We start from the raw sequence: 24,955 nt of genomic DNA, 5'->3' as shown, positions 1-24,955 counted from the left end.
AGAAAAATTGATTTAAGTATAGTATTTTGCCCAGAAAGGTAGGAATGAATAATATTCATTCTGTTATAAAAAATTTTTGTAGTGCCAGACAGTTATACGTTGAAGGAAGCAGAACTGAAGATGGGGAGTTCACTGGGACTCTGTCCTGGAAGAGCACCAACTTCCTCTCAGGTAACATGAGATCACCTGGCCACCACACCCACCTGCCCACAGTCAGTTCTTCACTTTATAATTCACTAGAGGCCAGGTGCACCAATTCGTGCACCAGTGGGGTCTCTCGTCCTGGCCTGCGTGATCAGGCCAAAACCGGCTCTCTGAGAGGTCCTGGATTGTGAGAGGGTTCAGGCCAGGGCGAGGGACCCCACCAGTGCACGATCGGGGCCAGGGAGGGACGCAGGAGGTTAGCCAGCCGGGGAGGGACCATGAGAGGGCTCCAGGGCATATCTGGCCATCTCGCTCAGTCCCGATCGACTGGACGCCAGCAGCAAGCTAACCTACTGGTCAGAGCGTCTGCCCCCTGGTGGTCAGTGCACATCCTAGCAACTGGTTGACCTTTCGAGTGTCTGCCCCCTGGTGGTCAGTGCACGTCATAGGGAGCAGTTGAGCAGCCGTACCATATCATTAGCATATTACGCTTTGATGGGTTGAGGGGACGACCGGACACTTAGCATATTAGGCTTTTATTATATAGGACTAGAGGCCCGGTGCACAAAAAATTTGTGCACTCGGGGGTAGGGGTCTCTCAGCCCGGGCTGTGCCCTTTCGCAGTCTGTGACCCCTCGGGGGTGACCACTTGCTGGCTTAGGCCTGCTCCCCGGGGGATTGGGCCAGGATGGCAATCAGACATCCCTCTGGCAGCCCGGCAGCCCTTTAGGGATGTCCACAGGCCAGCGGGGAGCAGACCTAAGCTGCAGTCAGACATCCTTAGCGCTGCTGAGGAGGCAGGAGAGGCTCCTACCACCACTGCTGTACTGGCAGCCATCAGCCTGGCTTGTGGCTGAGCAGAGCTCCTCCCATGTGAGAGCGCCCTGACCACCAGAGGGCAGCTCCTGCATTGAGCATCTGCCCCCTGGTGGTCAATGTGTGTCATAGTGACCAGTCATTCCCAGTCCTTCTGCTGTTAGGGTCAGTTTTCATATTACCCTTTTACTTTACAGGATAGAGGCCTGGTGCACGGGTGGGGGCTGGCTGGTTTGCCCTAAATGGTATCCCGGATCAGGGTGGGGGTCCCACTTGGGTGCTTGGCCAGCCTGGATGAGGGGATGATGGCTGTATGCAGCTGGTCACACCCCCTTCAGGGTGGGGGTCCCCACTGGGGTGCCTGGCCAGTCTGGGTGAGGGGCTGAGGACCGTTTTCAGGCTGGCGGGCAACTGAAGCTCCCAGCCTCTCCTTTTTTACTGTATTTTGGTTTTTTTTCTGGGATTTATTTACCTTCTATAGCTGTCACTGGAGCCGAGAGCCGGCTCCAGCTCTGAGGCCGATGCTGGCTGAAAGCAGGTTTCTGGGGATTGTTTAGCTTCTATAATTGCAACTTTGTTGCTTAGAGTGTAGCTTAGAGCAGGGCAAGGCAGGCCGGGAACGTTGGCTTCCTCCGTCACTGGAGCAAGCAAGCCTCATGTTCGCTTCAGCTGCCTGGCTGCCGGCCGCCATCTTGGTTGGCAGTTAATTTGCATATCCTGCTGATTAGCCAATGGGAAGGGTAGCGAAGTTACGGTTAATTACCATGTTTATCTGTTATTAGATAGGATACCTTAACTATTCCAGTAAAACTGTAATTCTTAAACATTTTATTTTCCTTAAATGATAACCTTTTATTTTAGGAATGCTGTGTTTAAATAAAAAATACTAGCCCGGCCAGTGTTGCTCAGTTGGTTGAGTGTCGTCTAGTGCACCAAAAGGTTGCCAGTTAGATTCCCTGTGAGGGCATATAGCTGGGTTTGATTTCCAGGTCAGGGCACATGCGGAAGGCAACTGATCAATATATCTCTCACACATCCATGTTTCTCTCTTCCTTCCTCTAAGTATGTCCTCGGGTGAGAATAAAAAATTGTAAATGAAAAATACTATGTCAAAGCATAGTCAAAAGGTTCTTTTTCTGCAAAAACTGGTTAAGGGGAATGTTACAGCTACCAGTTTCAACCATATTTCAGAAATTCTGAAATGTGCCCTTTCCCCCCAACTTTTAACATCTGTGAGATTAGGCTGCATATTTTGTCCATGGCATCCTACAGTTATAGCCAGCACCGTGTTTTCTTTTTTCGTGGTACATAAAGCAATGAGTAATAGCTAATTAAATTTTAGATTTAATGAAATACAGAATATTAATTCTGGTTGTACTATCTCTGCAATAATATAATCTCTCAACAGCTTGGTCTTTATCAGTATTCATTTCCTATATAAATACCATCTGTTTGACTTTGCCAGAAGCCCTACCTATTTAATAAACTTTCATTACAGTCCCAAAGTCATATTTATGTCCTTATTGTTAAGACTGTGTCGAGTTTAGCTGGTTCATATCAGGAGCCCTCTGTCTGGATCCACTTCATTCGTTTTCCAGCCACCTCTCTTTCATTTCTTCTTCCTTGAATAAGCTGGAGAAGGAAAACATGACATGTGAAGTTGAGTTACAAAGGAAAGTAGGCCCGGCCAGTGTTGCTCAGTGGTTGAGCATCCACCTATAAATCAGGAGGTCATGGTTCGATTCCCTGTCAGGGCACATGCCTGGGTTTCGGGCCCGATCCACCATAGGGGGCATGCAGGAGACAGCCGATTGATGATTCTCTCATCATTGACATTTCTCTCTCTCTCTCTCTCTCGCTCTCTCACTTTCTTTCTTTTCTGAAATCAATAAAGACATATTTTTTTTAAGGGGAAGGAAAATAGGGCTCTAAGCAGCTGAGTTGACAAGAGATCAGACTCACATTTTTCCTGTAGAGTCTTGGGAATCATAGTATATGGACAGAAACCAAATGATTCAGAGAAAAACAGAGTTACGCTTATAGTGTATAGTAATTGCAAGTCCCTTTGAGGAATGACCAAGAAAGATGGAGATCATGGAAGAATAAAGAATATCTATGAGAGATGTTTTTAGGAGTAAAAACATTGGTGATTAAGCATCTTACATTTCTAGGTAGTTGAGATTATTATTTAAATTGTAACATTATATTACCCAACGTAGTTTTGTTTTACATAATTTGATATTTTTTTTAAAGTTTCATGGACTACATGAAACTTTTCTTTTTGGGGAGTAAATAATACATTTGTAGAATTTTAAAATTTAGACTGAGTTGCATTCACACTATGTCTCGATCTTAGCTGTTCCTGTTTTTCGCCATGGGAAGTGATATCCAGCCTGGGTCAGAGATGGAAATCATAGTAGAAGAAACAATCTCTGTGAGAGAAGTAAGTTATTTTACTTGGGGGAGGAGGGGAGTCTGTGGGTGTCTGATATGGGGAACAGGAATAATCTGTATTAGGATTTTGAGGTCCTAAGGCTAGGGGTTTACATAATATACTTTAAATAATTCTATGTATCCACTAAAGGAGTAGTTTTGGGAGCTTGAAAATTGGTGAGCAAACTGGAATTTTACATTAGATTATTTTTTATTATTATCAATAATGTTGATCATAGAAACTTGGAATATGTAGAAACAGATTTTTTAAAAACATTAAAACCTCTCATCATACCTTATCCCATAATATGAACATTGTGGCATATTTCCTTTGTTTTTACTTTATATACAGACACAGTTACATACACAGAGGTAGAAATGTGAGTGAGTGAGTGTGTGTGTGTGTGTGTGTGTGTGTGTGTGTGTGTGAGAGAGAGAGAGAGAGAGAGAGAGAGAAAGCATCTTGTCAGAACAGAAAGCAGAGAAGCCAGCAAAGATGACTGGCGTCGGCAAAGAAACACAGAAGCCAACATGAAGAGGCTGCCTCTGGTCAAAGATGAGACAGCTTGGACCTCAGTGGGAATGGTCATGAAAGTTGACTGGTATATATAAAGTCTGTGAGTTCATATGACCCTAAAAATGCCATCTTCATTAGGTACCGATGGGTAACCAAGTGGATGCTTGGGAACCATGAAGGAAAGAATTGAGCATTTGTCCTGTTTTTGTTTTACAGACTATACTGCAGGGCAACTAGACAGATAACAAGTTTTTAAATAAACAATCCCAGCCAATAAAAAGAAAGAATTTTAAATTCTCAGTTTTTCAACTCCGAATGACGTTGGAAGGCAGTGATCCTGAAAGCCTGTGCACAACCCAAAAAGGACAACACTCAGGCATTATAGAAGTTTAACACTACTCATGCTTTTCTTGCCTCCCAAAACCCCCAAACAACCTGAGTCTGATCAAACCTAGAAGTACAGTTAGCACAGTCCAAAAGTGGAAAACTCTTCAAGAAATCAGCTACAGGGGAGAGGGCCTGTAGGTTAAAAGATCTTGTCTTAGGAGAAACAGCAAGCAGGGCAGGGTGTGGACTTCATTTGGCCCTTAATTCAAATCAGAAGAACTAATAATAGTTTGGAAGAAAGGGAAATTTGAACACTGACTAGATAATTGTTATTAAAGAATTCTTAATTTTTTTTAAATGTCATTGTTTTAGGGTTATTTTTTTAAGGATGTTTATCTTCATGTAAATATTAATAAATGATATTATATGATACCTGACATTTGCTTCAAAAGAATCTGGGATAGGAGAAACCAAGATGGAGGTATAGGTAAACACGGGAAATTGCTGCCTCACACAACCACTTCAAAAATACAACTAAAAGACAAAACGGACATTGTCCAGAACCACAGGAAGGCTGGCTGAGTGGAACTTCTACAACTAGAAGGAATGAGAAAAGCACACTGAGACTCAGAGGAGGTGCGGAAGTAAAGTGCAGAGGTATGGAGGCACACGTGGAAAGGGCTGGCAACTGAGGACGTGGTTGTTTTTTTCAATTGGGAGGGAGACACAAGCTCCCAACTGCTCTGAACTCCAGTTCCGGGCGAGTCTCTGGGGACCCAGACTCATACGGGGAGAAACTGGACTGTCTGGCATCGGTTGGAACTCGAGGGCGGCTTTCTCTCAGAGGTGCTTGCAGTGATTACCGGGACACTGAGACCCGGGGCCTCTTAGGGCAGAGCTGAGGATCAGCTATAGCTGTTTGCTCCACCCTGTTGATTCCTGGGGCCCCTTTCCCCATCCTAGCTGTTCCTAGAGGCTTTTGCATATGAATGGCCTGGCCCTTTGCAATCTGAAATTACCTAACAAACTGCAGCTGGGTCAGAGAGACCCAGAACATCCAAAAGAAGGCCCAAGTTCCCACAGCAGCTTGCATTGCTTCACAGTTGGGCCTCATCTGGGCACCTCCAAACCCCAAACAAAGAAGAGGAATCTGCAGATCTCTCCATAGCCCCTGCTAGGTAGCCTCAGGTAGAGGCTAAATTAGCACCTCCTTAGAGATCCAAGATCAGTGTACCCAGTGGTCAGAGTGGGACCATCCAGATTACAACTCCTCAGATCCATAAGGGACACACTCAGGGGGCAGACTCAGTGAGCACCAAAGCCCCACTGAAGCAAGTCTTGCCCCAGAAGGGTGCCTCCAGCACAGAAGTTCTCCCACTGTAGACACAGCTGATTCTCACAGACAATTGGCTTGGAAGTCAATTCCTCCCAGCGATACCAACTACAATCAAGGCTTAACTACAGCTGAAACCGGTTTGGCTCGGTGGATAGAGCGTCGGCCTGCAGACTGAAAGGTCCCAGGTTCGATTCCAGTCAAGGGCATGTACCTGGGTTGCGGGCACATCCACAGTGGGAGATGTGCAGGAGGCAGCTGATCGATGTTTCTCTCTCATCGATGTTTCTAACTCTCTCTCTCCCTTCCTCTCTGTAAAAAATCAATAAAATATATTTTTTTTAAAAAAAAGGCTTAACTACAAGACTGAGCACACAGCCCACAAAGGGGTGCGCCAAGAGTGTCAACCTCAGGTAATTGGGGAGGCTGAGCCACTGGGCCCTATAGGACACCTAGCACAGAAAGCCACTCTATCAACACAGAGAAGCATAAAAAATGCGGAGACAAAGAAACAGGTCACAAATGACAGAAATGGAGGAAAGCAAACTACTGGATATAGAGTTCAAAACCACGGTTATAAGGTTTTTCAAGAAACCGCTGATAAATTAAGTGAGACCCTTAATAAATCTAGTGAGACCCTCGAGGTTATGAAAAAGGACCAACTAGAAATTAAGCATACACTGACTGAAATAAAGAACATTATACAGAGTTCCAACAGCAGACTAGAGGATCGCAAGAATCAAGTCAAAGATTTGAAATACAAAGAAGCAAAAAACACCCAACTGGAAAAACAAAAAGAAAAAAGAATCCAAAAATATGAAGATAGTGTAAGAAGCCTCTGGGACAACTTCAAGTGTACCAACATCCGAATTATGGGGGTGCCAGAAGAAGAGAGAGAGCAAGATATTGAAAACCTATTAGAAGAAATAATGACAGAAACTTCCCCTACCTGGTGAAAGAAATAGACTTACAAGTCCAGGAAGCACAGAGAACCCCAAACAAAAGGAATCCAAAGAGGACCACACCAAGACACATAATTAAAATGCCAAGAGCAAAAGACAGAGAGAATCTTAAAAGCAGCAAGAGAAAGACAGACAGTTACCTACAAGGGAGTACCCATATGATCGTCAGCTGATTTCTCAACAGAAACTTTGCAGGCCAGAAGGGAGTGGCAAGAAATATTCAAAGTGATGAATGCCAAGAACCTACAATCAAGATTACTTTATCCAGCAAAGCTATCATTCAGAATTGAAGGTCAGATAAAGAGCTTCACAGATAACTTTTCCTTTTCCTGCTGATAGCTCTCGCAGACATGGTGAACGTTCCTAAAACCCGCCGAACTTTCTGTAAGAAGTGTGGCAAGCATCAACCCCACAAAGTAACACAGTACAAGAAGGGCAAGGATTCTCTGTATGCACAGGGAAAGCGGCGTTATGACAGGAAGCAAAGTGGCTATGGTGGGCAGACTAAGCCGATTTTCCGAAAAAAGGCTAAAACTACAAAGAAGATTGTGCTGAGGTTTGAATGCGTTGAGTCTAACTGCAGATCTAAGAGAATGCTGGCTATTAAGAGATGCAAGCATTTTGAATTGGGAGGAGATAAGAAGAGAAAGGGCCAAGTGATCCAGTTCTAAGCTTCATATTTTGTTTGATTATATGACAATAAAATCATGGTATGTTCAATTCAAAAAAAAAAAAAAAAAAAGAGCTTCACAGATAAGGAAAAGCTAAAGGAGTTCACCACCACCAAACCAGTATTATATGAAATGCTGAAAGGTATCCTTTAAGAAGAGGAAGAAGAAGAAAAGGTAAAGATACAAATTATGAACAACAAATACACATCTATCAACAAGTGAATCTAAGAATCAAGTGAATAAATAATCTGATGAACAGAATAAACTGGTGATTATAATAGAATCGGGCATAGAAAGGGAGTGGACTGATTATTCTTGGGGGGGGAAGGGGTGTGGGGGGTGCGGGAAGAGACTGGACAAAAATCGTACACCTATGGGTGAGGACAGTGGCGGGGGGGGCGGTAAGAGCAGAGGGTGGCGTGGGATCCGGGTGGAGGGGAGCTATGGGGGGAAAAAAGAACAACTGTAATAATCTGAACAATAAAGATTTAATTTAAAAAAAAAGAATCTGGGATACAAGACGAGAAGTGGGTTGGGGTACTGACAAACACAAATGGCTGCAGCAGCGATTGAGACTTGAGGATCATTTTACGATCCTCTTGCATGTGGTGAAAGAGTTCCATGAGTAAACACCTTTTTAGTAAGTTCCTTTACTCTTGTTACATGCTGAAAATATTTTTGGAGTTTTTCATTTGGAGTTTTTCATTTTCACTTGCTGCTTTTAAGATTCTCTCTTTGAATTTGAGTGTTGTGTTTGTTTTTAATTTCAAAGAAAGAAAATCACAAATCTTTACAAAGGAGCGATGTGTGTATCTTTCTGTTCTCGTGGCAAGCAACTTGTTCCCACCACACCACCGAAACAGCTCTTACCAAGTGCAGCGGGTGGTTCTCAGTCTTCCTCTCTCTCCCTCTCTCTTGGCAGCATGGCATATATGTGAGGACTGTTCCTTGCAGCTCTTCAGATTTCCCTTCCTACCCCTTCTTAGTTTGCTACTTCCTCTTCTCTCCAGCTATAAGTACCTTAGGGCTCAATTCTTAAACTGGATCTCGCCTCAAAATTCCAGGCTTACATAACCAGCTGCTACTTGGTTGTTTGATTGTCATCCCAAATTACAACACACCCACAACAGCATTTCTGGTCTTCTCTCAAAACATAACTGGGTTTTTTCCCTCCAGCTCTTAGGAAGGAGAGCTTATTCGGTCATCTTCTTAACTATGTGTATTACCTATTTGATCAGACTTAAATAGGCCCCAGGGTCCAAAGAGGTTGTTTCTTTCAATACTGTAACTCTGAAACAGGAAACTAATGAACATACTTTTTTTTTTTTTTTACAGTGTTTGAAGATAATGCTGGAGAAATTTGGCCTACCAGGTAAGTTACAGGCCATGATGATGTAGAATCTTATCCACATCCTTGACTTATAAGAAAGTACTTATAAGCCTAATGAAAATGTTTCAGCCCTTTTTTTTCTCAGGGTTATCTGTTACACTTTATATCTGTGTGTACATAATAAGTTCTCCTGATTCTGTTTGCAAGCTGGAAGAACACTAGTTGTAAATTAGCCGACCACTGAGGATCCAACAAAGACATAAAAGAGATGAAGTTAAGATTACCTTGTGGAATCACTCCAATCTTTTGCTGGTTTTGTTTAAACCTCATTGATTCAGAATGTTGGTGATTGTGCTTCATACCTGTGTGGTTTAGTATTGATTAGGGAATGTCATATGAATGAAAACACAAATGCAGGACATCTGAAGTAGCTACCAGGGGAACCCAGCCAGCGAGCATCACATGCTTTCATTGGAGTGCTTTGCCACTCTCTGACTGCATTCCTTGTCTGGAAGGGAAGGTCATGTGCTCTGGAGCTTCTATGCATTGTCCCATTTCATTTCGACAGTAGTGTTCCCATGCAGGGATCATCCCCGTTCCCATTTTACAGAGGACGGGACAGAGGCTGAGAATGGTTAAATGGCTTGCCCAGAGTTACACAGCAAGTGTAATTTACACAGTCTCTCTGATTTCAGAACCCGAGTTCTTTCCATCTTGCTGTGCTATGAAGTAATGGTGTTCACTTTTAACTTACTGGTGTGTTTGCAAAAAATATATATACTTAGATTAAGTTAAATATTCTTGTAAATCTTACTGTATTTAAAACTAGAATTAATGACAAAAAGGGTCTGCAAAGAAGAGTATTGGGATTCAAAACCTATGGCCTATGCAGGATGAATATGAGATCTAGGTTTATTCCTCTGGCTGTAGTTTCTTTCAGTGGGTGGGGGAATTGACTATTTTTAAGATGTTGCTGTTTAACTTAATAACCAGGATTTCCAATTTCCACTTGACTCGGCTCCCTTCAAAAAATTTTCTTCCCATTTCCTCAGTGCAGCAAGCATGTGAAAAACAGAAATTTAATTAAAGACTGTTTACATTTATAAGTGTTATACCAACTTTATTAAATGTATTCCAAAAGTACTATTTTTTGTTAGATTAACCGCTAATTGGATAGCATCAGTTTTGCTGAACACATTATCAATTGCTGAGCAATGTTAGCATATACTTTCAGCCAAGACAGTGAAATGAAACTTAACTTCTGTACTTATATGTATATGTACATATATTTATACTCATGTGTGATATGTGTATACATGTAAACAAAGGTGTAACATAGCTATCATGTAATAGTAGCAAGTGTTTTCATTTGCAAATATATAATTACTAGAGGCCCGGTGCGAAATTCGTGTACTGGAGGGGGTGTCCCTCAGCCCAGCCTGCACCCTCTCCAATCTGGGACCCCTCGGGGGATGTCCGACTGCCGGTTTAGGCCCAGTTACAATCCGGGACTGCTGGCTCTTAACCACTCGCCTGTCTGCCTGCCTGATAATCCCTAACCACTTCTGCCTAGCAGCCTGATCACCCCCTAACCACTCTGCCAGCCTGATCGACGCCTAACTGCTCCCCTGCCAGCCCTATTGCCCCCAACTGCCCTCCCCTGCCGGCCCGATTGCCCCCAACTGCCCTCCCCTGCCAGCCCGGTCGCCCCCAACTGCCCTCCCCTGCCGGCCATCTTGTGATGACATGGGCACGGCCATCTTGTGACCACATGGGGGTGGCCATCTTGTGTGCAAGGGTGTGACGGTCAATTTGCATATTACCTCCTTATTATATAGGATACACAATTATACATCTATTCTTGGTGGAATAGGAGATTAACCAAATTGTGGAAACAACTTATTTTTCATGCTCTGGAAGAGAGAATTTTATTTTAAATATATGTTTTTATTGATTTCATTTTTTAAAATATATTTTTATTGATTTCAGAGAGGAAAGGAGAGGGAGAGATAGAAACATCATGATGAGAGAGAATCATTGATCAGCTGCTTCCTGCCCTACACTGGGGATCAAGCCCACAACTCAGGCATGTGCCCTGACTGGGAATCAAACTGTGACCCTCCTGGTTCATAGATTGACATTCAACCACTGAGGCACACTAGCCAGGTGAGGGAATTTTTTTTAAAAAATTAGTTAATTATTAGATCAAATCCCATTCAATTTTCATTTCCCAGAAGGGTCATTCCTGACAAACTCTTAAAACACATTCTTGTGAATTTTTTTTCATTCTGATTCTGCTGCTTTCACAGGTGACACATGGCACTTAAGGAAAATGGATTGGTGCTATGAAGCTGGGGAGCCTTTGTATGAAGAAGTAAGGTTATTTTTATATATTTCACTCTTTAAAATGATTGTGTTTATATGGTATTTTCATACAGGATACTTATCCTACTCATGAATAAATTCTAGAGAAAGATTTAATTTGTTTAGGATTCAAAAATGTATACATGCATCCACCTTTACTCTTCCCTCCCTGTAGTTATTTGAGAGCATTCAGAGGGAAGGTCTCAGCCAAGTGGGACTATTTCTGACATCTGTGTTAAGTCCTCTTTTGGTAAGAGAGTGTGTTCCTGGGAATGGTGGTTCTTCATTAGGAAGCAGAGAACTTTAGCAAACAAAAGACATTTGAACTAATGAAAGAATTTGGAGATACACTCTGAATTTTGAAACCTGAATATTTTAATCTCAGAGTTGATGGCAGAATTCATCTTACCAACCAATCACTTAGGCTCTGATCTTAACTACATCTCTAGATCCAGCCAAACTCTTAGGGTAGCCTTAGGAACAGTTGTATCACAGGATAGGTGGGGTCTGGTTAATCTTATCCAAATAGCACCCAACCTCCTATCCAATCTCACAGCATTAGAAGTAGACCCAAAATGAAGCTTTGTGAGAACGTTTAGACAGTAAAACGTGGTCAGCCACCCCTCCCCTATCTGCCTGCTTCTGTTCAGTGACATACAGTGGCACTGAACATCAACAGAAGTTGATTGAAGCAGGTAGCGGGGTCACCCCTCGAACACTCTTTGCTGTGTCATGGTCAGTAACATTATGGAGAGAGGACCCTCTTGAATCTTGGACATGGATTTGACTGCCCAGAGTAAGAAGTGGACCTAAAGAATCTTCAGGCCCTAGCCGATTTGGCTCAGTGGATAGAGCGTCAGCCTGTGGACTAAAAGGTCCTGAGTTCGATTCCGGTCAAAGGCACATGCCTGGGTTGTAGGCTCAATCCCCAGTAGGGGATGTGCAGGAGGCAGTCGATCAATGAGTCTCTCTCATCATTGATGTTTCTATCTCTCTCTTCCTCTCCTTCCTCTCTGAGATCAATAAAAATATATTAAAAAAAGAAAAGAATCTTCAGGACATACTAGTATAGTTTGGATGTCGAGAGTAATATGTAGTCACATAGTTTCCAGATTTTCTTCTCTATTAAGTCCCAAATTGGTATCAAACAGTTCTAAAACTGTCTAGAGCAAACTCATTACCCTCAAAATTGCTTTCTCTTCCCGATTTGCTGCCTGTCTTTCCCATCCTGATCTTCTTCAGCCTGAAATGTGGCCAATCCAACTTACCTGCCGCCTTCTTGTTTGGGCTCAGCCTTTTCAAAGGCCTGTCAGTTTTTCCACTCCTTCCTGAGTCCACTGCTGGCCTCCTGGTTCAAGCCATTTATTTTTCCTTTTACCTAAATTATTGCAACTGGCCTCCCTGAGCCCAGGTGTTCCCCACTTCAGTGTGTTATGCATGTAGCAGCCAGATTGATTTTTAAAAACTCCTTCTCAGAAGTCTTGAGTGGCTGTTTACAAAGGAACTAAAAGCTCCCTTTTTTCTATTCCACATCCCTTAGATCTGTGACCACCCTTCCCATCCAGCCCCCACCCCCCCCTTACTCTGATACTGTCCACTCTAATCAGTCTAGTCTAAGCTCTTCCCTAAACAAGCCATACTTATTATTTTTTTAATATATTTATTTATTGATTTCAGAGAGGAAGGGAGAATGAAAGAGAGAGATAGAAACATCAATGATGAGAGAGAATCATTTATTGGCTGCTTCCTGCACGCCCCACACTGGGGATTGAACCCGCAACCCAGGCATGTGCCCTTGGCCGGAATCGAACCTGGGACCTTTCAGTCCGCAGGCTGACACTCTATCCACTGAGCCAAGTCGGCTAGGGCCCATACTTATTCTTGACATGACCTTGACTTTGTTCACTTTTTCATGAGAAATTCCTTCTCTTGTTTCATTCACCTTTCCAAATCCAACGAATCTTTTTAGGTTGAACTAAAATGTCATTTTCTGTAAATCAGTCTCATTATTTAACTAAAATGTCATCTTCTGTAAATCAGTCTCATTCTTTCTCACCTCTCTCTTTCCTCTAATCTTCTATGATACTTGTAGTTCCTACTCATAATTTGATATATAATAATAGACTGTTTTATAAGCCTATTTTCTATTCAACATCTGCTTTATCATTTATTCATTTATTTATTTCAAGGGTAATAGAGGCATAGGGTTCACAAACAAAAGTCCAGTGGTCTGTTTGTTCCTTGCAGAAGTCACAAGTAACAAAAAAGAATTTCCGTATTCCCAGGATGCAACACTGAAAGAGCTTATGCTATGTTCTGGAGACACTCTGCTTTTAACTGAAGGAAAACTTCCTTCTCCGGTAAGACTTTGCTTCCAATAGACACTCTGTGAATAATGGTTATTGTTGTCTCTGTGTGACAGTCAGAAAGAGAACAAAGAACTTACCCCAAAGTCTACCAGACACAGCCATCATATTTAACATGTTAGGTATTTCCTTCCTATAAAATCAATTGTATATACAATTTTATTTTCTACCTTTTCTATTTAATTTGTGAACCTGAAACAGTTACAATGTATGACTTATCACAGTTTAATTAACTTTTTATCTTCATTGTTGGAAATTTATCTTATTTTAAATTTTTTCTTATAATAGTACTTAAAAACGAAATCATCTTCAGATAGTTCTAAAGATGGAATTAACAAGTCAAAGGGCATGAACTTTTTAAAGACTTGAGAATGTATGTTGCCAAATTGTTTTCCCAGAGAGTTGTACTAGATTTACAGTCCTACCAGCAGATATGAGGGCTCCTTTCCCTCCTCTTTCATAAACACTGCATGTTCCCATTTTCTAAACCCATTAATTACTTATTCGTATTTTTAATGTGGACACATGTAAAGATTTTTTTTTAAAAAGTTGACCCCAAACTCCAGTACTCAGATATCCATTAGCTTATGATTAGAAAATTCACACAGCCTAGAAGGCTATATAAAATGAAAAAAAAAGTTTCTTCTACGTCTTTCTCCCCAGAAAGAGCCACAATTAACTTACTTGTCCTTTCAAGAAGAAAAGTGATACCTGTTTGTATGCTGAGTGTAAATATATGCATATATATTTAAAGTTTCCATACAGGGGATCATATTCCATACAGTGTTTTATATCTGTTGGTTTTTTCAGCACATACAGACCTACCTTATTCTTTTCCATGACTTCATGAAATTCTGTGGTATTTTATATACATGCTCTTTAAAGTTAATATTTGAATTGGTAATACTCATGATACAAAATTCAAAGTGTATAAAAAGCTGAGCCAGGAAAAATAACTATCCTCCCTGCCCCCCCAGCCACTCAGTGTGTCCCTCCAGAGGTAGCCAGATGCCTCTGTGTCAACACACAAGTAAGTCTGTGTGTGTACATAGCGCATATATACATATTTGTTATCCATATATAGGGGTGGGCAAAAGTAGGTTTACAATTATGAGTACATGAAATACAAAATTATTCTTGTATTATTATTTACTAATTGTATTGTTTGCATTGCAACTGTAAACCCACCTTTGCCCACCCACCTTGATGTGTAGCAATACACATCAAGTCATCTCATTCTATAGGTGGTATCTATATCTCCCATTGTATGGAGGTACTATAATTTAACCAATCTCTTTCAAAGAAGATTTCGGTTGCTTACAGTCTTTTGTTAATATAAATGACCCTGCAAAAAATACTATAAATGTCCATTTATCTACAGAATAAATTCCTAGACCTACCACTCTATTCTGCTGCCATCAACAATTGGCAGTGACTGTCTTTGTACCCGTGACTTTGTCTCAGGGCTCGTCCATCAGAAGGCAAATTCTCACCATGGATGGCAGGTCTAGGGCGTGGCATTTAAATTGTGACAATTTCAAATTACTCTCCAAAAACTTTGCTTCAGGTTTATATTTCTGCCACCAATTTACCCATACTTTCAACAACATATAGAATATTATTAAACTTTCTGGTTTTTGACAGTCTGATAAGTAAAAAAAATAGAATTTTGTTTTTCTGATTTATACTTATTTCATTGAATGGAGGTTGAGTGTTTATTAATCTTCACCTACTTAATAAACAAGTTATTTTAATATGCATTTCTTGAAATACATATTTAAAATATTTTACATGGTGTTTTCACATTCTCATCTTCTGTAACATCTTTAATCCCTAATAAAACTATTAAAGTTCTTTACTAACAGACAAAAAAGGTTAGTGAAGAACCAGTTGTTACACTAGTAAAACTAAAATTACAAGACAGGTTTAAGGAAATGTGCTTATTTCCTGTAGTGTGTGTATAGGAATCCAACTTAGACCATTAGGCTGTTGATTCTCTCAAGTTCCCATGGGAACTCGAATGAATGAAAACAGCTGGATCTGGGGCCTTGCTGCTCTCACGGGACCTGGATATATTTATATAGTTGGTTCTGTCAAACATTTTGCTGTTTTGTTTATACTGTTCATGTATGTAACTACTGAGCTACTTCTAAACAATGAACATTTAGTCTTATTTTATCACTTAAATTTTTTGATTGTAAAAACAATTAAAAGTGTAATATATAGCAGTTATACATCTGAAAGGAAAAACAATTAAGTTTGGGAACACTTTTTGTCATCAAGATGTTCCTCTTTATGGAAGTAGCAATGGAAGTTCACTTAATCTGTGTACCTCACAGCAGTGAGAAATGCTCCCTTCTCCAGGGTCTCCTGAAGGTGCCCATCTGGTGGTACCAGCCTCCGGGGCCCAACAGTCAGGGGAAGAGACATCTGGACCAGATGAACTGTACCCCTTCTCAAGGCGGGGTCTGGAGAGCTGCTTCCACCCCAGGTGAGACCAACAGAATCGCAGTGGCCTACGTGTCCTAAAGAAAATAGAACAACTGCTTCTGCTCTGAGGGCAAATGACATTTATTTCTTTTTTTAAATGTATGGTTGAAAATCAACCTATTTATCCCACAAGTCATTCCAAAGCAGTAACACCATCCTTTTATACAGTGCTTTAAAACCAACCATTCGCTATAAGGTACAATTTGTTAAAGTCTTTGTCAGTATATTTTTTCAAGGAATTTTTATGCCCTCTCTCAGGGTTCTCCTGGTAGACTAGGATATGGAGGCAGCTGGGACAGAGGCAGGGCTGGAGTCTGTCCCCTGCACCCTTCACCACTCCCCCCCCCCCCACCCTGAACTGCCTGCAGGTCATTCCACACCCCCACTGCCTTCTGAACAGTATATATGCTCTGCTTTACTTCTAAGTGGTTTCTCCACAGACAGAATTCAGCACATGTCACGATGAGCAAGAAATCACAGGCAGCGAGTTTGATTTTCCATTGTCAACAGTGGGTTTCCATTTCATTATAAAGAAAACACCAATCAGTCTCCTTTGTAACTGTAGATATATTATTAGGATCAACTCTTTATATATTGTTAATCATGCTTTACTTAGTTATTTAGCTTTTTTTGGGGGCGGGGGTTAAAGTATTATATACTTACATTTATTTTTTATTTTTTAAACCTCAGTATTGAAACTACTAAAAATGAATCAAGTTCTTCTCTCCTTACTCTTTGAAGTTAAGAATACATGTTTAGACCAATAAAATAATTTCATGTTGAATTAGCTATGAAATTAGCATTAAGTTATTTTTTGGTTGGGTCATATTAGATGTGTTAACTAATTCTAAAAATGCTATGGTAATAGAATAATAGTTACATATAGAGTTGGCTACAAACTTAAAAAGTGTGTTTAATCAGTGAGTTTTTCCATGAAAGTGAAAAAATAGGATCATTGTTTGATAGTCCTTCTTTATATAACAACACATGAGAAACATTTTTAAATCCGGAGTTTCCAAAAAGTATCTCTTAGCATTTGGTGTCCTTGAGATACAAGAAAAACCATTCATGAAGCTTTTTGTTTTAACTTATTTCCAATCTAATTTTGTTGTATATTAGCAGTGTGCCCAACAATAAACTAAGAGATTTAATTAAAGCAAAAATGAGTTAAATTATTCTGAATTTTAAATTTAGTTGCCAACTTTTATACCCAGGATTTTAGATGAGAGCGTGTTTTATTTCCCCCTTTTTATAACAAATGTAGAAGGCCTTCTTACTCTCAAGGACTGTCAGTAAACATCAACCACGTGACACCCACCCTGCCACACACTTGACAATGAGAATGCAGGTCTGCCCTCCCCTGACTGTCATAGTCTTTATACACAAGCAAGAAAACAGACAGAGAGAAACAGGTGGGATAGGTGTGATGTGAGAAAGAAACAGGAAGGTGATACAAAGAATAAGGGCAAAGTACTCTTTGAGGAAGGAGTATCAAAAAGAACATTCTAGTAGACACATGTGTGAAATTCCTCAAACCCCCACCAGTGAGAAAGCCATGGTCCTGTGCCAATAGCTTCCTCCCCTCCAAAGGCAGGAGGCCTGAATTGGAGGAACTGATTCTGAGTTACATGAATGGAATTGTATTAAAAGTATTTACAACATCAAAACATGGCATATATTTTAAAAATATGAAATAAATGCATTCAAGCTCCTTTCTAACATCTGGCTCTGTCCTCTGCAGGTGCTGCTGGTGATGTGCATGCGGATGTTCCCCTCTGCTACCTGGGAGACGTCAAAATCTCAGAAGATGCCACCTTAGGGGAGCTGAAGGCTCAGGTCAGACTTCTTCCTGCAGCGTACCTGAGTGGGGGTCTGGCTGCTTCCAGTGAGATATTAATCTATTCTTCTATCTCCTCTTCCCTCACTTACAGTCTGTTCTGATATGGCATGTGTTACATGCCATGTTCAGTGGTAAGTACCCAGCAGGCGACACGCACACGGCTCAGCTCCCTGGTCTTCTTTTCCGCCAGCTGCCCTTGCGGCTCTCATTCCTCCTCCTCTGACAGGCATGCTGTGCTTTCATTCAAATATACCCTCAGTGACTTGCAGCTTATGTTTATTTTTACCTTTTAGGTAAACATGATTTATTGAAACATTTGTAAAACATTCAGTTTAACCTTTACATTGTTTTTGTATCATTGTGACCCATGTGTTATATGTTGTTAAAGAGGCAGTATCCATTTCCCAGGTCAGAATATCAGCTTTATGTCAGATTATAGTGTCTTGTGTGTTAATATTCATAGAGAAAGAGTGTTTTGTCCAAATGGAAAGACTAAATTGAATACAACACTAAATGTTTCAGAAGCATCTTACTATTGTTGGACTGAAGTGAACATCCCTTCTTCCTCTTGGAAAAATGTGGGGGCAGATAGTAAGAGTATCAGTCACTAACGTTTGACCTGTGTCCTCAAAAAAAGCAGATGGTTTAATTATCATGAGACCAAGTAGGAAGAGACCTGTTTTCCTCATATTGGATTGAAAGATACAAAGTTGCTGTTTTTAGGTTAAAATGGATGAATATTGGCCATTTTATATACTGCAACCTAAATAATATAAATAATTACCTACTCCTCTAGAATTAGTGCATCAGTTTGGGGCTAGCAGTGGGATCCAGAGATATTGAAATATTTCAGAATCAAAAGATTCTTCTTGGGCAATGCAGACACTGCTAGAGAATCACAGGATGGATGTAGACGAAGCCCTTGCTTCCTCTACAGTGACCTCTGCTCTTGTGAGTTAGACTCATCTAAAAATTAATTTTAAAGTTTCATTTTCTAAAACATTCTGATCAAAAAAGAGTTTTGGGCTCAGATTTAGAAATCAGAAACTCACTTCTCTCTCAGCTGATTAGTTTGAGTTAGTTCTGGGAATGTTTCAGTAGATAGTACCATTACTCAAGATACTCTTTCCCTCAGATGTTCTTGTATGGTGCTTCATTTCTTCCTAAAGCAGTATCTTTTTAAGAGTGCTTTTCCAAACCCTCGGGCAAATTTCTATAAATGCCTGTTTCTTTTCTAGGCTATGACCTTGCCCTCCTTGTCAGAGTTTTTCATCCCGTCCCCTGCCTTCCTCAGAGCCTGGACAGTGGACAGTAAGCGCCCCGGGAGGCTTTTACGAAAAAACCAGCAGCAGCTCAGGTGGGTTCCTTGTTGAATTCAGTAACAAAGCCCGACCCTGGCAATTCCACATGTCAACTGGGTGACGCTTCTTACCGTAAATCAAACTCTGGAACAGCTTCAGTTTCCATATTAAGTATAAAATGTAGCTTCATGGAAGTTTACTATGTTCCAGAGGCTGTGAACAGAATTTTGAGTGTTTTTTTTTCTAGCTTTATTAAGCTGTAACTGATATAACATTGTGTAAGTTAAGGCATACAGCATGTTGATTTGATACACATACATTGTAAAACTATCACCACCGTAGCGTTAGCTGATGCCTGTATCACATCACATAAATGTTCTCATGGTGAGAACATTTAATATCTATTCTCTCAGCCCCTGGTAACTACCATTCTGGTGTCTACTGCTATGGGTTTGGCTTTTTCAGATTCTACAATAAGTAAATATTATACAGTATTTGTCTTTCTCTGTCTGACTTAATCTTATTATAATGCCCTGAGGGTCCATCCATGTTGTCACAAACAACAGCATGTCTGTCTTTCTTGTGGCTGAAAATAGCCGTGTGTGTTTGTGTGTACACACTTCATCTTTATCCATTCATTTGTTTGTTGGTGGACATTTAGGTTGCTTCTGTCTCTTAGCTGTTGTGAATAATGCTGCAATGAACATGGGAGTGCAGGTATTTCTTTGATAGCCTGTTTTCATTTCCTTTCTCATTGATATCCTGAAAAAGTAGGATTGCTGGATCATTTGGTATGGTAGTTCTATTTTTAATTTTTTGAGGAACCTTCATACTGTTTTTTCACAATGTATGTATCAATTTACATTCCCACCAATAATACACAAAGTTTCCCTGTCTTCCACATCCTCACCAGTACTTATCTCTTGGGTTTTTTTTTTATTTGTTTACTAGAGGCCCAGTGCATGAAATTCGTGCACGGGGGAGGTGGGGAGGTGGGGGGAGAGGTAGCGGGGAGGGTGTCCCTCAGCCCAATCTGCATCCTCTCCAATCTGGGACATCCCTCTCACAATCCGGTACTGCTGGCTCCTAACTGCTCGCCTGCCTGCCTGCCTCATTGCCCCTAACCGCTCCCCTGCCAGCTGATTTACACCTAACCACTCCCCTGCTGGCCCGATCGCCCCCAACTGCCCTCCCCTGCTGGCCATCTTGTGGCGGCATCGCGTGAGGGCGTGATGCCACGATGCCACCTAGGCTTTTATTATATAGGATAATAACCATTCTAATAGGTGTGAGGTGAAAACTAGTGGTTTTGATTTGATTTTCCTGATGACTAGTGTAGGATGTTGAGCACCTTTTCATGTACCTATTGGCTATTAGTATGCATTCTTTAGAAAAATGTCTATTCATTTCCTCTATTTTTTTTTTAATCAAATTGGGATTTCTGCTATTGAGTTTTATGGATTTTTTATACATTTTGGGTATTAACCCCTTATCAGGTATATGATTTGCAAATACTTTCTCCCAGTTCATAGGTTGCCTTTTTATTTTGTTGGTTTCCTTTGCTGTGCAGAAGCTTTTTAGTTTAATGTAGTCCCACTTGTTTATTTTCACTTTTGTTGCCTTTGCTCTTAGTGAAATCCAAAGAATCATTGCCAAGACCAATGTCAAGGAACTTAGGAGCTCTGTTATTTTTCTAGGAGTTTTATAGTTTCCAGTCTTAGGTTCAAGTTTTTAATCTATTTTGAGTAGATTTTGTGTATGGTGTAGTAAGATAGTGGTCCACTTTTCCCAGCACCATTTATAGAAGAGAGTATTCTTTCCCCATTGTATTTTCTTGGTGCCTTTGTTGTAAGTTAATTGAGCATATATGTGGATTTATTTCTGGGGTCTCTGTTGTGTTCCATAATAGAACTATGTGTCTGTTTTTATGCCAGTACCATAATGTTTTGATTATTATAGCTTCATAATATAATTTCATACAAATTCCATACAAATTTTAGGATTGATTTTTCTATTTCTGTGAAAAATGCCATTGACATTTTAATAGGGTTTGTATTTTACCTGTGGACCACTTTGGGTAGTATGAACATTTTAACAGTATTCTTCTAGTGCATGAATATGGGATATCTTTCCATTTGTGTTTTGGTCAATTTCCTTCATCAATGTCTTACAGTTTTCAGTAGACAGACCTTTCACCTCCTTGGTTAAATGTATTCCTAAGTATTTTATTCTTTTGGATGCTGTTGTAAATGGAACTTTCTCTTTCTGATAGCTGTTAGTGTATAAAATGTAGCTAGCTGACTTTTGTATATTGATTTTGTTTCCTGCAAGTTTATTTATTAGTTTTAATAGGTTTTTTTGGTATAGGGTTTAAGTTTTTCTAAATATAACCATGTCATCTGCAAATAGAAACAGTTTAACTTCTTCCTCTTACCTAATTGCTCTGACTAGGTCTTCCAGTACTACGGAATAACAGCAGCAAGAGCAAGCATCTTGTCTTGTTCTTGATCATAGGAGAAAAGCTTTCAGCTTTTCACCACTGAGTATGTTAACTGTGGGCTTGTCATATATGACCTTCCTCATGTAATTTCCTCTATATCCAGTTTGTTGAGTTTTTAACATGAAAAGATGTTGAATTTAGTCAAATGTATTTTCCTCCATCTATTGAGGTGATCAGATTTTTATCCTTCATTCCGTTAATGTGGTATGTCACACTAGTTGATTTGCAGATATTTGACACAACCTAGCATCTCTAGCATAACTCCCATTTGATCATGGTATATGATCCTTGTAATGTATTGTTGAATTCAGTTTGCTAATTTGAGGATTTTTGTATCTATGCTCCTCAGGGATATTAGCCTGTAATTTTCTTTTCTTAAAGTGTCCTTGTCTGGCTTTGATATCAGTGTAGTGCTGCCCTCATAAAATAAGTTTGAAAGAGTTTGAGAAGGATTACTATTCTTTTTTAAACGTCTGGTAGAATTCATCAGTGAAAACCATCTGGTCCTAGACTTTTCTTGGTTGGGAGATTTGTGATTTTTTATTCAATTTCCTTAGTAATAATTTGTATTTTCTATTTCTTCATGATTCATCCTTGTAGGTTACATGTTCCTAGGAATTTACCCATTTCTCCTAAGTTTTCCATTTTGTTGGAGTATAATTGTTCATAGTAGTATTAAAGTTTCATATATATAAATATAATTGATTTTAGAGAGGAAGAGAGAGGGAGAGATAGAAACATCAATGATGAGAGAGAATCATTGATCGTCTGCCTCTTGCACGCCCCCTACTTGGGATTGAGCCTGCAACCCGGGCATGTGCCCTTGACTAGAATCGAACCCAGAACCCTTCAGTCCACACGCCGACACTCTATCCACTGAGCCAAACCAGCTAGGGCCATAGTCGTCTTAAATGTATAATATTTTGCTTATTAAGACAGTTTAAAATTGACAAAAAAATGTTTTAAAAAATTAAATGATGTCACTATTATTTTGTTTTATTGATTATCAGGGAATATAAGTTGGGGAAGAGAACTGAGATCTGCTTAGAACCCCTTCAGAAAGAAGAACACTTAGGGTAAGAATTCCATGTCTTATCACAATGGGTGGCTTCTCAGTGGTATGGCAGATTAAAACAGATTTTGTTCTGTGTAACATGGAACCCATTTTCCATAGAAATTAGACTTGTTCAGTAAGTCCAAGTGCACACTAAGCCCACTCAGTCTTGAAGGACAAGCAGGATGCTGTGTTTTGCTCTGTTGATGCAGGTGGAGAGTCTAAAGTCAAACTGCCTTATAGCACCTCTCACTCTGGCCCTTCTTTCCACTTTTTTCATCCTAATATCACACCTGACATATTATGTCTCCCACTACTAGGATGTAATCTTTGCGAGAGCAAGTACTTTGTTTTTTGGTCATGGCTGTATCCCCAATATCTAGAACAGTGCCTTTGTCATAGTCAATGTATTTTTTGAATAAAGAAGCACCCCAAAGTTTCTTTCTATTATTTTTTCACTATAGAAGAATCTTTTTTTATTTCTATTTTTTTAATATTTTATTGATTTTTTACAGAGAGGAAGGGAGAGGGATAGAGAGTTAGAAACATCGATGAGAGAGAAACATCAATCAGCTGCCTCCTGCACACCCCCTATTGGGGATGTCCCCACAACCCAGGTACATGCCCTTGACCGGAATCGAACCTGGGACCCTTCAGTCCACAGGCCGATGCTCCATCCGCTGAGCCAAACCGGGTAGGGCTAGAAGAATCTTTTATATTGTACGCCATAAGCGTCTGTAGACGCAAGTGGCAGCCCTGACCAACTTTAAAATCATTTTTCATGAGAATTTTCAGCTGAGAATATTCAAGAACACCTGAATTGTAATATATCTATAATATTCATTGCAAATTGATTTTTTAAATTAAATTCAAAATGTCATGGCGTGTGGGGATGGTTTCCATTTTGCACGCGTGGCAGCTAACTGAATAAGCCATCTTTGTTAGCATCACCGAGTGTTAAGATTCCTTCACCTGACATCCAGTAACTTTGATCGCGCTCTTTCAGCCACACTGACCTTCCTGTGATGTGACTGTCTTAATACAAATTGTGTTACCAGTAGCTTCTGGGGGGCAGGGGGGGATTTCTGGATCAAATGATATGGACATTTTAAACCTTTTAAAATAAATTATTCCTTTCCAGGTAAGTTATATCAATTTATGTTCACACAGTGTTTCTGAGTATTTACTTCACCTCATCCTCAAATCAACATTGAATATTGTCATTGTTTAAAGGTTTGCTTTGATTGCTACTAAGATTGGGCATTTTTTTCAAAGGCTTGTGAGCCATTTGTAGTTTGTGAATTATTTCATACATTTTGCCTGTTCTAATGGGGTCTAACGTGTGTGAGCTCTTTCTGCATATCTGTTTTAAGCAGGATCTTTTGTCTTCAATAAGCAGTATCCCTTTGAAGCCTGTGCTCTGCACTTACTTAGACCCCTAACCAGCTTCTGGTTCCTCATTGTCCTCTTCACCCCAGCATCTGTGCTGACCCTCCACTCCCGCATGGAGAAGGTTCGGTCTCCTCCAATTACTCCTTTTCTCCCATTGCATCACTCTTTCCTTTGGTAAAAACACCAATATAACAGAAGTAATCTTTAAAATCACTCATTGTCGCACCATCCTAAAAACAACTGAAAGAGTAGTTTTCATTTCTCCCCCTCCAGCTTCCAGTCTTGCCTGCAGTTTTTACTTCATGTACATAACAACTCCCATAGATCTCTTTTACTCCCATCTTTCTGACTGTTCTTTCCCTCCTCCCTGGCTACCCCACAGCAGTCAGATTTTTAGCACCGCCCAGGCAGTCACTGTGGCTGGGAACCCTCTCGTCTGGGAGGAGCTTCACTCCATCCTGGGTCAGGATGAAAGGAAATGAGGGTTTAGTGGCAACCTCTTATAAAAATGAGAAGAGCTGGAAGGGAAGCTTCACACATCACCCCGCTCGTATCTATCGTGTGTTCCTCATTTTACTTCAAAGCTGATGTTTTACTGTTTTCTGGTGCAGCCCTCAGGACATGCTGCTGAGGACACAGATGCGCCTCCCTGGCGAACGGGCATATGCCCTGCCCGTGGACGTGGTGTGGGACGCTGCCCGGGGCACTGCCAGCTCCCTGCGGCAGCGACTGGCTGACTTCTATTCCCTTCCTGTAGAGAAGATTGAAATTGCCAAATACTTTCCTGACAAGTTTGAGTGGCTTCCAGTGTCCAGCTGGGTAAAGTGTGGGGCTTCCTGCATAACAACAGCTTCCCTGCAAGTTTTCACAGAGGGAATTTAGTAAGAATGCGAGGTTGTTTTCTTTATTCAAGATGCTTGATTTTTCTATAGAACCAGCAAATTACCAAGAGGAAAAAGAAGAAAAAGCAAGATAATTTGCAGGGGGCACCTTACTACTTGAAAGATGGAGATATTATTGGTATTAAGGTAAGTTGTTTAACAGCAAGTTTCCCACTTTGACAAAACACCAGGATTAGATGGTTTCGTAGAAATGATTTATGAAATCTTCAAGGC

General features: G+C 40.5%; 2 protein-coding genes and 1 long non-coding RNA gene across 12 annotated transcripts in view; 2 read left to right on the top strand and 1 right to left on the bottom strand.

Moving 5' to 3' along the window:
- USP40 (ubiquitin specific peptidase 40) overlaps positions 1-24,955 on the top strand; it is a 71,172-nt gene that overhangs the window by 40,407 nt on the left and 5,810 nt on the right. For 7 of the 10 annotated variants that reach the window (XM_070422427.1, XM_070422425.1, XM_070422426.1 and 4 more), the window contains 11 exons: positions 83-171; positions 3,317-3,403; positions 8,539-8,575; positions 10,843-10,907; positions 13,183-13,257; positions 15,628-15,754; positions 17,495-17,589; positions 18,832-18,950; positions 22,405-22,470; positions 24,452-24,659; positions 24,773-24,868. In XM_070422427.1, the coding sequence (XP_070278528.1) occupies positions 83-171; positions 3,317-3,403; positions 8,539-8,575; positions 10,843-10,907; positions 13,183-13,257; positions 15,628-15,754; positions 17,495-17,589; positions 18,832-18,950; positions 22,405-22,470; positions 24,452-24,659; positions 24,773-24,868 (1,064 nt within the window). Of the gene's footprint in view, positions 1-82; positions 172-3,316; positions 3,404-8,538; positions 8,576-10,842; positions 10,908-13,144; positions 13,258-15,602; positions 15,755-17,494; positions 17,590-18,831; positions 18,951-22,404; positions 22,471-24,451; positions 24,660-24,772; positions 24,869-24,955 lie in introns of those variants that run through there. The other 3 variants (XR_011472406.1, XR_011472407.1, XM_070422430.1) reach the window with 3 other exon arrangements.
- Positions 1,305-24,955, bottom strand: part of LOC139015125 (uncharacterized) — a 29,110-nt gene continuing 5,459 nt past the window's right edge. Inside the window, exon 4 of the long non-coding RNA XR_011472408.1 lies at positions 1,305-2,592. This is a non-coding gene — a long non-coding RNA (uncharacterized lncRNA). The remainder of the gene's footprint in view (positions 2,593-24,955) is intronic.
- Positions 6,848-7,267, top strand: LOC139015123 (large ribosomal subunit protein eL42-like). The gene has a single exon (XM_070422443.1). It carries the CDS (start codon positions 6,883-6,885, stop codon positions 7,201-7,203), a length of 321 nt encoding a protein of 106 aa, XP_070278544.1. The 5' UTR covers positions 6,848-6,882; the 3' UTR covers positions 7,204-7,267.

The sequence above is a fragment of the Myotis yumanensis genome, unplaced genomic scaffold (genome assembly GCF_028538775.1).
Source record: "Myotis yumanensis isolate MYYU_CA2020_CCGP unplaced genomic scaffold, mMyoYum1.0.hap1 SCAF_8, whole genome shotgun sequence".
Lineage (NCBI taxonomy): Eukaryota > Metazoa > Chordata > Mammalia > Chiroptera > Vespertilionidae > Myotis > Myotis yumanensis.
The sequence above is the reverse complement of the archived record's forward strand: the minus strand, read 5'-3'. Positions and strand labels throughout refer to the sequence as shown.

Excerpts from the sequence above, each read along its gene's own strand:
- LOC139015123 (XM_070422443.1), top strand. The coding sequence starts at position 6,883 with ATGGTGAACGTTCCTAAAACCCGCCGAACTTTCTGTAAGAAGTGTGGC.